This window comes from Eleginops maclovinus, chromosome 11 (assembly GCF_036324505.1).
Source record: "Eleginops maclovinus isolate JMC-PN-2008 ecotype Puerto Natales chromosome 11, JC_Emac_rtc_rv5, whole genome shotgun sequence".
In the NCBI taxonomy this organism is placed as follows: Eukaryota; Metazoa; Chordata; class Actinopteri; order Perciformes; family Eleginopidae; genus Eleginops; species Eleginops maclovinus.
The window spans coordinates 20,396,302-20,410,886 of record NC_086359.1 but is presented as its reverse complement, the minus strand read 5'-3'; the positions used below and the strand labels follow the sequence as shown (position 1 = coordinate 20,410,886).

At 38.8% G+C, this 14,585-nt stretch overlaps 2 protein-coding genes across 2 annotated transcripts; one reads left to right on the top strand and one right to left on the bottom strand.

The window, feature by feature from the left end:
• Window positions 1-1,289: 1,289 nt before the first annotated feature.
• On the bottom strand, window positions 1,290-3,473 carry LOC134872192 (poly(A) polymerase type 3-like). The gene is made up of 4 exons (XM_063895371.1): window positions 3,304-3,473; window positions 3,016-3,082; window positions 2,709-2,900; window positions 1,290-2,631 (listed from the first exon to the last, which is right to left on the bottom strand). The coding sequence occupies exons 1-4, from the start codon at window positions 3,471-3,473 to the stop codon at window positions 2,569-2,571; spliced, it is 492 nt and encodes a 163-aa protein (XP_063751441.1). The 3' UTR covers window positions 1,290-2,568.
• Window positions 3,474-6,024: 2,551 nt separating this feature from the next.
• dhx33 (DEAH (Asp-Glu-Ala-His) box polypeptide 33) lies at window positions 6,025-13,617 on the top strand. The gene is made up of 12 exons (XM_063894781.1): window positions 6,025-6,367; window positions 7,182-7,342; window positions 8,043-8,270; window positions 8,897-9,067; window positions 9,295-9,474; window positions 9,579-9,690; window positions 9,920-10,079; window positions 10,591-10,679; window positions 10,756-10,883; window positions 10,974-11,177; window positions 11,288-11,374; window positions 11,998-13,617. The coding sequence occupies exons 1-12, from the start codon at window positions 6,157-6,159 to the stop codon at window positions 12,304-12,306; spliced, it is 2,040 nt and encodes a 679-aa protein (XP_063750851.1). The 5' UTR covers window positions 6,025-6,156; the 3' UTR covers window positions 12,307-13,617.
• The last annotated feature ends 968 nt before the right edge of the window (window positions 13,618-14,585 follow it).

Here is a 14,585-nt window from a genome sequence, read left to right as displayed (position 1 = left end):
CCTTTCTCTCTGTGCAATCAAACCTTATCATTTGATACACTCTTCCTGCATGACATTATCTCAACACAAACACACACAGTTCAGTTTATTTGTCTTCTCTAGTGTCACCATTTCCAGACAGTAAGCCCTCTTATGTTTTATCATCATTTTGTGAGGGGACACTTTTGGTTTCTCCCCACACTCAGAAATGTCTCTCCTTTCATTTACCGTGAGTTGGTGCTTTGCATTTCTTATCTTTGTTCTCAGAAGGAAAGAGGTGGCAAATTAATCATAATAAAATTCCTTGTCTGTATGCATACATTGAAATATTACAGAAAAGGTTTCCTATCTTTAAAATGTTCTTCTTCCTCAGTTCTTTTAAGTGTTTATTAATCTCCAGAGATTTGCAAACGGAAGATCTTATTTTAGAAACATGTTTCAAATCCACAAAAATTGACACTACTTAGTAGTTTGTAAGATTGCAAGGATTTAGCAGGATTGTAAGGATTTTTCAAGGATTGCAAAAAAGGGGGCTGTATGACAATCTTAATAATACCCAGAGGTGGGAGGAGTACTTAGATCTTGAATTTAAGTAAAAGTAGAAGTACCAGAGTGTAGGAATACTCTGTGACAAGTAAAAGTCCTGCATTCAAAATGTTACTCAAGTAAAAGTGCAAAAGTATGAGCATTAAAAAATACTTCAAGTACCAAAAGTAAAAGTAGTCATTGTTTGATTGGTCCATTTCAGAATAATATCTCTGATATGTTTTGTAATTATTGATCATTAAAGTGTTCTCAGAGCTGGTAAAGGTGCAGCTAGTTTGAATGGCTTTGTATACTGCAGGGTAGCTGCTGAATTTACTCCAGGTGGAACTTAAGTCTGATTTAAGGGCTGATTATATTTCACATCATTAATCCAAATCTGTAAAGTAACTAAAGGTCTTAAATAAATGTAGTGGAGGAAAAGTACACGATTTACCTCTGAATTGTAGTGAGGTAGAAGTACAAAGTAGCAACAAATGGAAATACTCAAGTAAGTAAGTATCTCAAAATCGTACTTGAGTAAATAATTGAATAAATGTATTTAGTTACCTCCCACCTCTGATAATATCCTAAAATGCTCTACACAATACAATGTTTTCAAATTAAACTAACTGCTACTTTTAACATGCTGCTTGAGGATAGGTCATTCTCTTTTGAGAAGCAAGGCCAGCCATCTACAACCCTGCTGGCAGCTTTGCTTGGAGCTAACATGCTAGCCACAGGGATGGTAACTCTCCAGCTGGAGGGAGATTATTTTTTCTCCTCGTAATCGCTGTTGATGGATTTTGATAGAAGTAAGCCGATGTCTTTTCAATAATAGGTGTAGTGTAATTCATTTAGCTGACACTAATATTGATAATGACTTACAATGTCATTATCAATAATGACATTATTAACAACGTATAAAATGCTGCAGCTTTGTTTAGGTTTTGACACCTTTGACTATAAAATGTATGCCTCCATACACCTGAAATGGAGGAGAATGTCATGGAATATTTGTATTGTAATTGTACACAGTCAGGTGATTATCCATATTATTCTCCTGAGAATTGGACCATGATTCTCCATTAAAATGTGTCTCTGATCACCACAAATCAAAGTAATCACATTGCTGATAAATCTCAGAGACATTATCTCAATAATCTGAAAAGTATTCAAAACTCAGCTTGGATCTTTGAGCATTCAACCCTTTGAATAAACAAGAAGCTTGAGACAGAGCCAGAACATCCCGATTGGTTAAACAGCACTTTACACAGAATACAGCTGAGGTTGATGGGAATTCCTTAGAACTATGCAGATAATAAAACTCTATTATATAAGACAACACTGTCACATTAATATACTGGAATCACAGTTCCAATGAAATTCTAAATTATTCCTGCCGCATGAGTGTGCTAAGTTACAAAGCATTAGTTGCGTAATTTCCTGTATGGCTAAAAGTTACAACACAGAACGACTTTGAACAGATATTGGAGAAGTACTCAGACGTTTACATGAGTAAAAATAGAAGTACCAGAGTGTAGGAATACTCAGTTACAAGTAAAAGCCCTGCATTCAAAATGTCATTCAAGTAAAAGTACAAAAGGATTGGCATCAAAATAATACTTAAAAGTACCGAAAGTTAAAGTAGTCATTGTGCAGATTGGTCCATTTCAGAAGGTGCAGCTAGTTTTATCGACTTTATATTCTGCAGGGTAGCTTGTGAATTTATTCCAGGGGTAACTAAAGATTTAAGGGTTGATTATATTTCACATTATTAATCCAAATCTGCAAAGTAACTAAAAGTTTTTAATACATTAATATTGTGACAACAAAATAATATTTTCACAAAATATGGTTTAGTGGACTTTTGTTCTTCTGTTTTATTGTGCAACCAATCCTCTCGGAGCAGGTCCATTCCCTCTGGGACTCTATTCCTGGCCACCCTGGCAAACACTAAGTCTATCTAAGATGTATCAGGAGCACAAAAACCATGATTAATACACATGCTGACAAACCCTTGATTGAAGAATACAGCACACTGCAGAGACAACAATTCTTCTTAAGTTAAATTACCTCAATTCCTTCAAAGCTCAGTTTGACCACAGGGACGAACGCCTCTTCAATGGCCTAAAGACAACAACAGTCAGTACCTCGCAACAGGGCAAAAAAAGTAACTTGTCATAATGAATCTCTTATAGACGTACTCTTGTGTCTTTGACCTCTCTCTGCCTCTTCAGTTTTCCAACGAAAGAGGAGAAGAAATCCTTCCTCTGGAGGAAACCCGGTCCCACACAGAGGATGTCTATGTCGGCACCTTTCGAGGCGACCCCTAGGTGATGGGAGCCGAAAGGGACGAGCTTCCCTCCAACCCTCTCTGGGATGATGTCTGGAAAATTCTACAATAACAAAAAATGAAACATAAACTATGTTACCAAAGCAGCAACACATTTCAAGTATCATTTTAGAGTTACTTTTGAAACAACAGTATATTATAAGATAAAGATGTCCTACCTTTTCCCGACACATCTCTACGAGCCACTCTCTGAACAGTGACTGCAGTCTCTGGACCACATGCTCTCTGCAGTGCAGACAAAACATGAAGAGCATTTTCAGACTTTGTACTTCCTCTGAAGCGAAGCATGTCGTGGTCTCTTTCTTCTGGGCAATTGTTTGTTAATGTTGTTTTAAAGGAATAATACCCCCCCCCCCCCCAGAATGACTGTACCTTAAAAAGCATAAGCCTTCTCAAAGCTGTATTAATTACATGTTAATGATGACATGTGTTAACATGCATCCTACCTGTGTCTCAGCTCCACGTTGCTCTCAAAGCATCCAAAGGACTTGAGAATCTCGATCAAGTCATTTGCTTTGGCACACTCCTCCTCACGTGTTGGTGGGGGGGGGCCATACACCTTTTGTTGAGGTCTGGATGGAGCGATCTTACTTCTTCTATGTCTGAAAAGGCACATATGGACGTTAGTGCACTACTAATGCAATAGTTATGACAAACAAATATGAAGGGAGGTATAATATATCAAGAAAACTGGTTCAGTAGAAAATAAGGTGACTAAGTGGAAGAAGTACTCAGATCTTGTACTTAAGTAGAAGTACCAAAGTGTAGGAATACTCTGTTACAAGTACAAGTCCTGCAATTAAAATGTTACTCAAGTAAAAAGTAGAAAAAAATATATTTCAAGTATCAAAAGTAAAAGTACTCATCATGCAGATTCTGAAATAAATATGATTTCCGAATCATATTTATTATATGTTACAATTAAAATGATTGATGTATTAGTATGATTATCACAGCTGGTACAGGTGGAACTCATTTTAATTACTTAATTTACTGCTGGGTAGCATGTGATTTTAATACAGGTATAAATAAAGTATTGATTTAAGTGTTGATTCATATTATTTATCATTATTCCATATCTGTAAAGTAACTAAAGGTACTACGTTAATGTAGTGGAGAAAAAGTACAATATTTACTTCTGAATTGTAGTGGAGGAGAAGTACAAAGTATAAAATGTAAATACTCAAGTCAAGTACAAGTACCTCAAAATTGTACTTTAGTACTTGAGTAAATGTACTTAGCTCCTTTACACCAAAGGCAAAAGTGAGTCTAGCTATTAGGACACTTTCTTCCCCCTTGATTTGGGTGTAAATGTTGTTGTTGCAAGACCAACTGTTGAAACACTAACCAGAGAAAAGAGAAGTAATAATGTCTCAATGATAAAATAACTACATGAGAACATAATTTCCCTTTTTTCTGTAAAGATCAGAGCCTTAAACATAAAAAAAACACAGAATGAAATATTCACACTAATATCTCCGTGAAATATCTTGCCTTTGTATTCTCTAATCCAGTAACTTTGATGAATGTGTCACTTTGCTGGTTCAAGCATTTTATGATTGTTAACATCAAATTGTTTTTAATTATATGTTAAAGGTGATATCTTACATTAATACTATTAGGGCTGAGGAAAAGATAGGTTGTGTAAAATAAAAAGAAGTACTTATTTTTAGAGACATCTATTTAAAACATTTCTGTGGTCTTCTCCAGCCAGATGAAAGACCACCATCATGCCGAGAAGTAGCTTAAGCCTGCATCAAAAGGCTTATCAGAATCAGAAATAAACTGTAAACAAGTGCAAATGAAAAGCAGATAATCTGCAACTGGCTGCAAACCTTATTTAGAATCTGCTTGATAGTGAATCAAAGTCACCATGTTGTCCTCCGGTGGCTGCATTAATGGCAAAAACAAATCAAACAAAGATGTGAAATACAATGCATCTTGTGTGTACTTCAGTGTATGTATACATTTACTGTTTCATTATTAAAAAGAAAACACATGGTGAAAGGACAGTTATTATCTTTAGTTATCAAATTAACTTTGTGGTTTTTAGTTGTAACATGAATTTCCTTCTAACGCTTGATGAAGTTGATAGCTAATTGATAGTTAGCTTGGGTTAGTTTTTTTGAAAACTGACTGGTTTAATGAAATAAAATGAACTTTGGTTTGGAAAACACTTACTTGCGCCAATCACTTTATAGTCATGAAACACAGTCTGCTGTCCTCAGTTCTTCAGATTCTCCTGTCCTTGGCTGTCCCTACCAGCTGTTTCGATGTCAGTCTGCTCTGCTTTAGGTCTGTTTCAAGGTCCCTTGGCCAGGTGTTCATTGGACCTCTCTTTCTTTGCCTTGTGGGTTCCATCTCCACCTGGTGATGATGGATTTAGGTTTCGGAAAGTAAGGCAGATCCATCCATATCTTGATCTTGATCGTCTCTTCCACAGGTAGTTGCCTCGTTCTCTGCCATGGATCATTGTTGCTGATGGTACCTGACAAGTGGATGCTCAACATCTGCCTAAAGCAGCTTTTAATAAATGAATGTACTTTCCTCATTGTGATCTTGGTTGTCTCTGATCCGTATGGTAGTATAGGCTTAATGTAAGAGCTGTTTGAGCTTTGTCCGCGGGCTGATTTCTCTAGAGCTCCAAATGTTCCTCAGCTGGAAGAAAGTAGCCCTTGGCTTTCTTATAATGACATCTACTCTGCATTCATACAGCCCTGAGAAGTGGGTTGTGTTGACCTTCAGGACTCGTAGTTTTCCCTTTGTGAATGTTGATGCCTACTTGTAGTGAAGTGACTACCAGTACTATATGACACAAACCTAAAAACTATAATTTAGAGCCTACACAGACCCTAAAAACTATGTTTCCCATTTATGACACAAGCATGGGCTACACTAAAATGAAAACATACCTTAAAATAATTTCTTTATATCGTATCCCTTCATGCATTTTACATCTTCCATACAGATATTTTGGACAGTTGACACACATCTCAGAAACCTCTATCATTGATGTATTGAAGAACGATGCATATCTATGATGTTTACCTGCGGTTTATGTGTCAATTTACCTGACAGTCCTTACTCGGGTTAAAATGTGCACACCATTTATGACGTCAAACATCTGCGCCCAATTTGACCACGTGGGGACGTTTTTGCAGCGGTAGCAAAACAACCGCAGTGACGTTTGCCTGTCTGTCAGTGAGCATGAGAAATACTTTTTTGTTTCTTTTTGACATTTCAGAATCATCCACAAAACGCTGCAAAGGTTCCGCTAACAGAGTCACTTTTTCTAGACCATGCCCAACGACCACGACCATCCACCGGCTAAAAAATTCAAGCCGGGATCTGTTTTCTTCCGTCTCGATAAGAATAAACCTGGAATGCTGCTGCCTAGAAAGGGAAATGCAACCACTCCGATAGAAGTCCAGAGGAAACAGCTTCCCATCTACCAGGCGAAACCCCAGTTACTGAACCAGCTGAGGCAGCTTCACAATGCTATCCTTATAGGTAAGAGCCACACTCAGCTAATGATGCTAACATGTTAGCCAATGATGCTGCCAGCTGTGATGTTGTAGAAATAGTTTTAAATTATTATTATTATCTAAACTAATATTGTTTTCCGATAAACTACAGTAAGCCATATTCAATTTTCTTGTTTTTCTTTAGTTTTTCAATTGTGTAATTGCTTACAAACCAATTCACCAACACCTCCTTGGTCATATCATGGATTTTCTTGAAAGCATCTTGTGAAAAATAGTTTTACAAGTTCTGAATTATTTTAAGTGTATTCTTAGCTTCACCAAAAAATGTTTAGTGAATTGATTAGAAAGCTGTCTTGAACAACCATGACACCCTTAGATAATGTTCATATGTAACGTTATTCATGTTGCTAAATGTTTTACAGAGATTGAATGAATACATGAATCCTAGATGAAGACTTGAAAACAGAATACCTATACTCTCCACTGTGACATGAACTGGGAGTTTTTGTATAGACAGACAGACAGACAGACAGACAGACAGACAGACAGACAGACAGACAGACAGACAGACAGACAGGTACTTTATTGATCCCAATTTGGGATTTTTTTTTTACATTGCAGCAGCCAATAAAAAATAGCAATAAAAATGTATGAAATATAGCTACATACAAAATGCAAATATGCATACAAAATGCAAATATGCATACAAAATGAATAAATATAAACAAAAATATAGATATAAAGTAGGATATTGTATATACATTAGGTGTAATGTGTATAATTTAGCAACTTAATTTTTTTCTTCTTGACCTTTATCTAACTTCTCTCTCGTACAACAGGGGAGACTGGCTCTGGGAAGACCACTCAGATCCCTCAGTATCTGTACGAGGCCGGCATCGGGCGGCAGGGCCTCATCGCCATCACTCAGCCCCGTCGAGTTGCAGCCATCTCTCTGGCAGGAAGGGTGGCAGAGGAGAAAAGGACGCAGCTCGGCAAGCTGGTATGCACAACAGACAGGTTTCCCACATAAATGCTTAGTCTGTTCTGGTCTAAATGTTCCCTTTGGATTTTTCTTGAAAAACAACAAACAAGTCATAATTACATCGAGTGTCAACCTAAACTGTTGGCCTCATTTACTAAACCATTTATGCAGTTTTCACTAAGATTCACCATATTTTCTTATTTGGGATTTGTTTTTAATTTAAAATAAGAATCTATGCATACATTGGAGTGCTGAGAAGTTTGTGTCTTTAATTCTACATATGGATAATACAGGATTTTAATTACAATTTCTTCATATATTTTTATGTATTTTAAAAGTTTATATAAAACTACACTAACACCTCAGCACTGCAGGAGTTATATATTGTTTTCCTGTTATTTAATAACCACTCCTCACATTAGTTACAATGAAGCTTCTTGTTGAAGTACCTCCACTATTGGAAGGGTGTTGTATGCTAATTAGGATGAACTGGCATAGGATTTCAAAATAAAAGGACAATGGAGTTCATGATTTTTAAGAAAACGGGTAAAAAGAACTCCTCGTTTTAAGAACGAGTCTTGAATCTGAAGTACACCATCTCAGGACCTGACTAAGGAACACGTTTAAGAAGAAGAATGCATTTGCTTCCCTCTGTTTCTGACTTGATATAGAAGTACCAGAACTTATTCAGTTGAAGGCTTATCACACTTCTTTACAGGTTGGTTACACAGTGCGCTTTGAGGATGTCACGTCCTCTGAGACGAAGCTGAAGTTCATGACAGACGGCATGCTACTGCGCGAGGCCATCGGAGACCCCCTGCTGCTGCGCTACACGGTGGTGGTCCTGGACGAAGCTCACGAGCGCACCGTGCACACTGATGTTCTGTTCGGCGTGGTGAAGACTGCTCAACGCAGGCGCAGGGAACTAAATAAGATTCCCTTGAAGGTAGGAATACTGCACGGCTAATTCCTGCACTGCATGGGCACATGAGATAAAACGCTTATTATCACGGTCATTATAGTGCCTCACTAGGGATATTTTTGCCTTTTCAATCATTTGATCTGTGTTAATGCATGTGTCATTGCTTTTAGAAGTTTTCTTTTTTAGCTCTATTAATAAGTCTATAATAGGCAGTTATGCTGAATTACCCCCCCAAATATATATATTATTAGAGCCCTGGCTTTCAAATTTTACTTTTTTATTAGTTTTCCATCAGACTGAACCATTATTTTCTAAATCAATGTGGTTGCTAACCATTGACATATCTAAGACTGTAAAGAAAGAACACTTAGAAACACAATCATTATTTAATAAGTCAATAACTCAATCTCTGTTGTCATGTTTTCATAATATCAACAATGGCATTATGTTAACAAACTAGCATTTTAAGAGTTAATATTTGAAAAAATGTAGACCTTTTTAGGACATCAGAGCAACTTTTGTGAGTGAGGCAAAATATTTCATTATATGCTGTCCTCTACTCTGTGGATCTGTTTAATCATCTCTATAACTTTTATCCTTTCTCCCAAATCCTCAACCTTTCTCTTCCTCGTTCTGTGAAACCTGTGCAGGTCATAGTGATGTCAGCCACCATGGATGTGGATTTGTTCTCTGAATACTTCAACAAGTCCCCTGTGCTGTACCTGGAGGGCAGGCAGCATCCCATTCAGATCTACTACACCAAGCATCCGCAGTCCGACTACCTGCAGGCGGCACTTGTCACCATCTTTCAGATCCATCAGGTAAGCAGGAACATTCTGTATGAACAGTTGTGATTGGTTTGTGAAGTCCTATACTGCATTTCCACTGCATGGTATGCTTGCCCCCTGATACCACTTCAGTCCAGGTTCTACGCAAGCCCAAACAGTTCAATTATTGTTTGCTTAAACCCTGAGGGAACAGCTATCCTGGGTTCATTTATTATCTATTTGACACCTGAACACAACACGGTCCTGTTGTTTGTGTGCAGGAGGCTCCTCCGTCCCACGACATCTTGGTTTTCATGACGGGTCAGGAGGAGATCGAGGCGCTGGCTCGGACATGTCGTGACATCGCCAAGCATGTGCCAGACGGTCCGATGGTGGTCATCCCTCTGTACGCATCACTTCCCCCCGCACAGCAGCTCAGGTGTTTCCAGCCAGCTCCCAAGGTAAACGCAACAGTGATGTACACAAAAGGACATGTTTTTTTATTAAAACACAAGCAAAATAAATGTATACCTCATCCATATTAAAGTCCTCTCTACCATTTCAGGGGTGCAGGAAGGTCATCCTCTCTACCAACATAGCCGAGACGTCAGTCACCATCTCTGGGATCAAATTCGTCATAGACACGGGGATGGTGAAGGCCAAGCGCTTCAATCCTGGTAAGAGGATTCAGTTTGCCCCATTTCATGTTTTAGATGTTAGCCATTTTACTCTGCACTTTAAAGAGTGTTTAACTTAAACACGTCGATAGTAAAGGGGGCAGTAACAACATCTGAACAAACAGAAATGTTTATTAATGTGCATTGTCCCTGTTAAATAAAGTACTCCTGTACAAAATACAATGTTTTTGTTGCTCTGACGTAATTGTACATGTGTTGTGTGCATTAGACAGTGGGTTGGAGGTGCTGGCAGTGCAGCGAGTCTCTAAAGCTCAGGCGTGGCAGCGAGCTGGCCGGGCCGGCAGGGAGGAATCCGGCTCCTGCTACCGCCTCTACACCGAGAACGAGTTTGACAGCCTCATCCCCATGACTGTGCCCGAGATCCAGAGGTACTTTATGACTGGCCATGGCCATTTGATCAGATTATCATTCAAAACAATATTGTTCAGGCCAGGACCGGCTCTCCGTAAATTGCTTTAGTAAGTGTAAGTGTGTGAGTGTAGGAAAATTCAAAATTCATACATCTCTGGAAATAATAAGAGAGACCACTGCAGCGTTATCAGTTTTGCTTGCTTTTGTATTTATAGGTATGTGTGTTTAAGTTGTTATTTTATTCTATAAACTACTGACAACATTTCTTTTTGTTGGAATAGACAGCGGGGTGGAAGGGCTTTCATAAATGTAAAGATTATGATTTAAGAAACATTTGGAGACGTCTCTTTTAGCTTATTTCATCTAGAACTGTATATATTGCCAACCCTAGAAGGAGGCTTTTTGTCATATGGGTAATGAGCACATTTTCGTGCTCATCTGCAGGATTCTGAGTGTCTCCCACATACTGATTTATTGAGGTCATTGTGATTTTCAAAGTTTGTTTGTGTTCCTGTGTGTGTGCTGCAGGTGTAACTTAGCCAGTGTGATGCTGCAGCTCATGGCTCTGGGGGTTCCAGATGTGATGAATTTTGATTTCATGTCCAAGCCTTCTCCAGGTAAGATGCTCTTGGTCAGGAGTCACTCTGCACCTCCGGGTTGTTCCCTGGTAGTAACATCTTGTGTTTATCCCAGAGGCTGTCCGCTCTGGTGTGGATCATCTAGAGCTGCTGGGAGCTGTAGAGAGGAAGGAGGGACAGGTCTTCCTCACCACTCTGGGAAAGAAGATGGCGAGCTTCCCTCTGGAACCCCGATATGCCAAGGTAAAGGGGTGCTGGAAAAAGTGAGTCACACTCACAACCCAGATGGAATAGGACTCAACATTTCCTTTCCTTTGTTTCTCCGTCTCACAGACCATCCTGCTGTCTCCGGACTACTCCTGCTCTGATGAGATTCTGAGCATCGTATCTCTGCTGTCGGTGGACACTGTACTGTATAACCCTCCTGCCAAGCGAGAAGAGGTGCTCGCTGCTCGCAAAAAGTTCTCCTCCAGCGAAGGAGACCACATAACGCTGCTCAACATCTACAGAGCCTTCAAGAAAGTCGGCGGTAATAAGGTGGGAACACATGGAGGAGTTGCGAAAGAAAAATAATATGACTAAGCAGACTCCAGAGATCAAACTGGGTTCCTGAGCCATCTTTATAACCTGTATGTCTTCTGTTAAAGGAGTGGTGTCGGGAGAACTTCGTGAACAGCAGGAACATGGGACTCGTGAAAGATGTCCAGGCGCAACTCCGAGATATCTGCCTCAAGGTACACAGGAAACACATCACAATTAATGTTCTCACTAATGTGCTATTAGTAAGGCTGTACTGAGTAGTTGAAAGCATAATTTTAAACTTTGAATGCTGCCATATTTGTATATGTCTATTGATTGCCACATATTTTTTTGGGTGGTGGGGCTGTCGAAAGAGGGCCTTTATTATGAAGAGACAGTGTTAATAGGGGTGGACAAATGGGATAGCATTGCCCAAATATTCAACTCTTATTATTATTATTAATATTATTATTATTATTATTATTTTATATTTGTGGAATTCCAGTATCAACTGCTTATGATTGTTTCCAACTCATGCATGAGGTTTTCCATCTTTAAGTATATGCTCGGAAAATCGAAAATTGACTGTATTTCACATCCTTTTGTACTATCAAGTCCATAAATAGATGTGAATAGCAATTCCATAGCTGCTATTATTACAGTCCATCAGTGAGAGGATTCGGGAGGGAGTGACTTCATTAAAAACTACAATTGTGTAATGAGCATCCACAGCAGCCCATTTTACCTTTTTAATAACAATACTGTAACAGATTGACCAGCAGTACAGGAAGTTAGCATTTTGAGCTAACATTTCCTGTTGTGCTTGTTGATTTACCAGCTGAATATGAAGCTGGGGTCCTGTGGGACAGAGACGGGGAACGTTCGCCGCTGCATTGCCCACGGCATGTTCGTCAACGCCGCAGAGCTACAACCTGACGGCAGCTACTTGGCCCTGGACACCCATCAGCCCGTGTCCATCCACCCCTCCTCCGTCCTCTTCCAGGGCAAGCCGGCATACGTGGTGTTCAACGAGCTGCTGCACACGTCCCGCTGCTACATGAGGGACCTGTGTTTGGTGGATGCAGACTGGCTGCTGGAGGCGGCACCAGAGTACTTTGGCCGCAAGCTCCACCCCAGCAAGAGCTAACCAGCAGCGAAACAGAACTAAATCTCTACAAGGGAACCTTTACCTTCCTCAGATCACCCAGTGACAACAAAACTGGAAAATGTGTTCCCTTCACAAAGCCGTGTTTGGATTAAGACGCTTATTGATTGCAATCACAACAGAACATGTTCTGTGTAGTTAACTTCTCTGGATCTCACTACCTCCCAGCTGGCGACCTTTGTCATGTGCCACTGCAGCAGAAATCTGCAAACTGAGGCCTCACAACAACTTTTACTTCCTGTAAGACAGTAGTTCAGATGTTATCAACAGTTTCTTCTGCCTGCTAGTAGTCGGGCTTGCTTTAGCCACCTGAAGCAAGTCTTTTTGAGATGTCATGCAATAATTCTTCAAACAAGTGCATGCATTTTAACAGCACAGGTAACATCACGTTCTTTAATGTCTGATGTAATTTACTTCTTTTTTCGTTCTTTAAAATGTAATCAGACTTGAAAAAATGCAACTCTCCGTATAATTATTTCACCAAATGTTGTAGTTAATGTTAAACCACCTGCCCAGCAACACTCAGACAGCTAAAGGAGACTGACTCGTGGCTCTTTTCGGAATAATTCAGAATAATAATGAGGAGTCAACTGTCTTTGAAATGTTAGCTTTTCAGAAGCTTTGCAAAGCAGTTTTGTCTTAAGCTCTCCCACCATGTGGTTTTGGTTTTATACAAAGTGGTCTTAAAGGGTTTATATATGCAAGGACGACTGGATTGTCTTTATCTAACGAGGTCATTGAAATACAAGGAAATAGAGTATGAGGTTTTTACATGTCAGTGACATGAATTCTCTTTTAGATCTACTCTTCATGCAGCACTTGTCTTGTGAGCTAGTGCATGCCTTTTTCCACATCTATGATTGTATCACCTGTTTCTAAATACATGCAGATCAGAAGAAGTAGCATGCCTTATTCTCCATGTACAACACCCAGACCCTACAGATGTATGCTAACAGCACATGTATGCAATGCATGGAGATGTAGTTAGCGACTTGATCCCTCAGGTCTTCCATACTTTGTAGGATATTAATCACAACATGTTTAGAGATAGGATGGATGCCTACTATTGTCTTTTTTTACACAAGACTCAGGATTTTACAAAATATACTGTAACCTGAATAAATTACACAATATTTCTAACTGATTTTTTTTCTTATGCATCTTGGGTAGGAGAATCATTAGACCATGTTACAACAAGGTTGTGTTCAATGTTCAGAAAATGTAGACTGTTGAAGATCTGCATGTCATGAGTGTGTGAAAATTAAATGCACGAGTTTATTATATTTAATATGATATGATTTGTTCAAGTCTAACATAACCACTGTTGGTATAGTTTCTAATAAAAATCCAGTTTCACAGAACAAGTCTACATGTAGAGACTAATTGGCACACAGCGATATGACCCTGTTTTGTTTTGACACTATAACTGACCCATTTTTTTCAGGGAGGCAAAAACGCTCTCTCTTCTCTATTTTCTTGGATGCTACCGAAAGCGACACATTTTCAGTATATGTAAAATCACATGATTCAGAATTAGAAATACCATATTGATCCCAGGGAGAAATTGAGTTAAGTTACAGTCCCTATTCTACAATATATAGCCGTATACAATAAAAATAATAGTTATTATACAAATCTAAAATTGGTATACTACAGTGCACAACAGTAGTTAATAATGCTAAACATTGGATATATATTTGAGAGTGGGGAAATGCAAGAAAAATTGAATAAAGAAAAATATACATTTAAATGTACATTATAAACATATGCAGTATTTATGCCAGATCAAACAGGATTGAATAACATCACACAATTCCAAAGTTGATTAGATAAATTATACTTTGATGTGGCATATTGATGAATTAAACCGAGCAAGTGTTTTTATTTTTCTAGACCTTAGTAGGATCTGATGACCTTGTTTTATTTGGTAGAGGACAATCAAAGTATTGCTCTCCTGGGTTAGTTTTGAGGAGACAGCACCATCTTCTGTCAGCAGGGCTTCATTTCTCACTGATGCAACTGATTCTCCTCATTACACTTCTAAGAATGATGCAAGCCCTCTCCCCTGGATGATCACTGTAAAACAACAGTGTTCTGATTGTATGAGACATATTTATGCTAATAATTACCTATGTTTAGGAATAGTGTAGATGTCTACTTTTTTCACACTGGACTCAACATGGTAAAATATTTATTGTAACCCAAATAAGCAACACATTGTTTCTAAATGGAAAACAGCAAATGCATCTGAGGTAGATAAT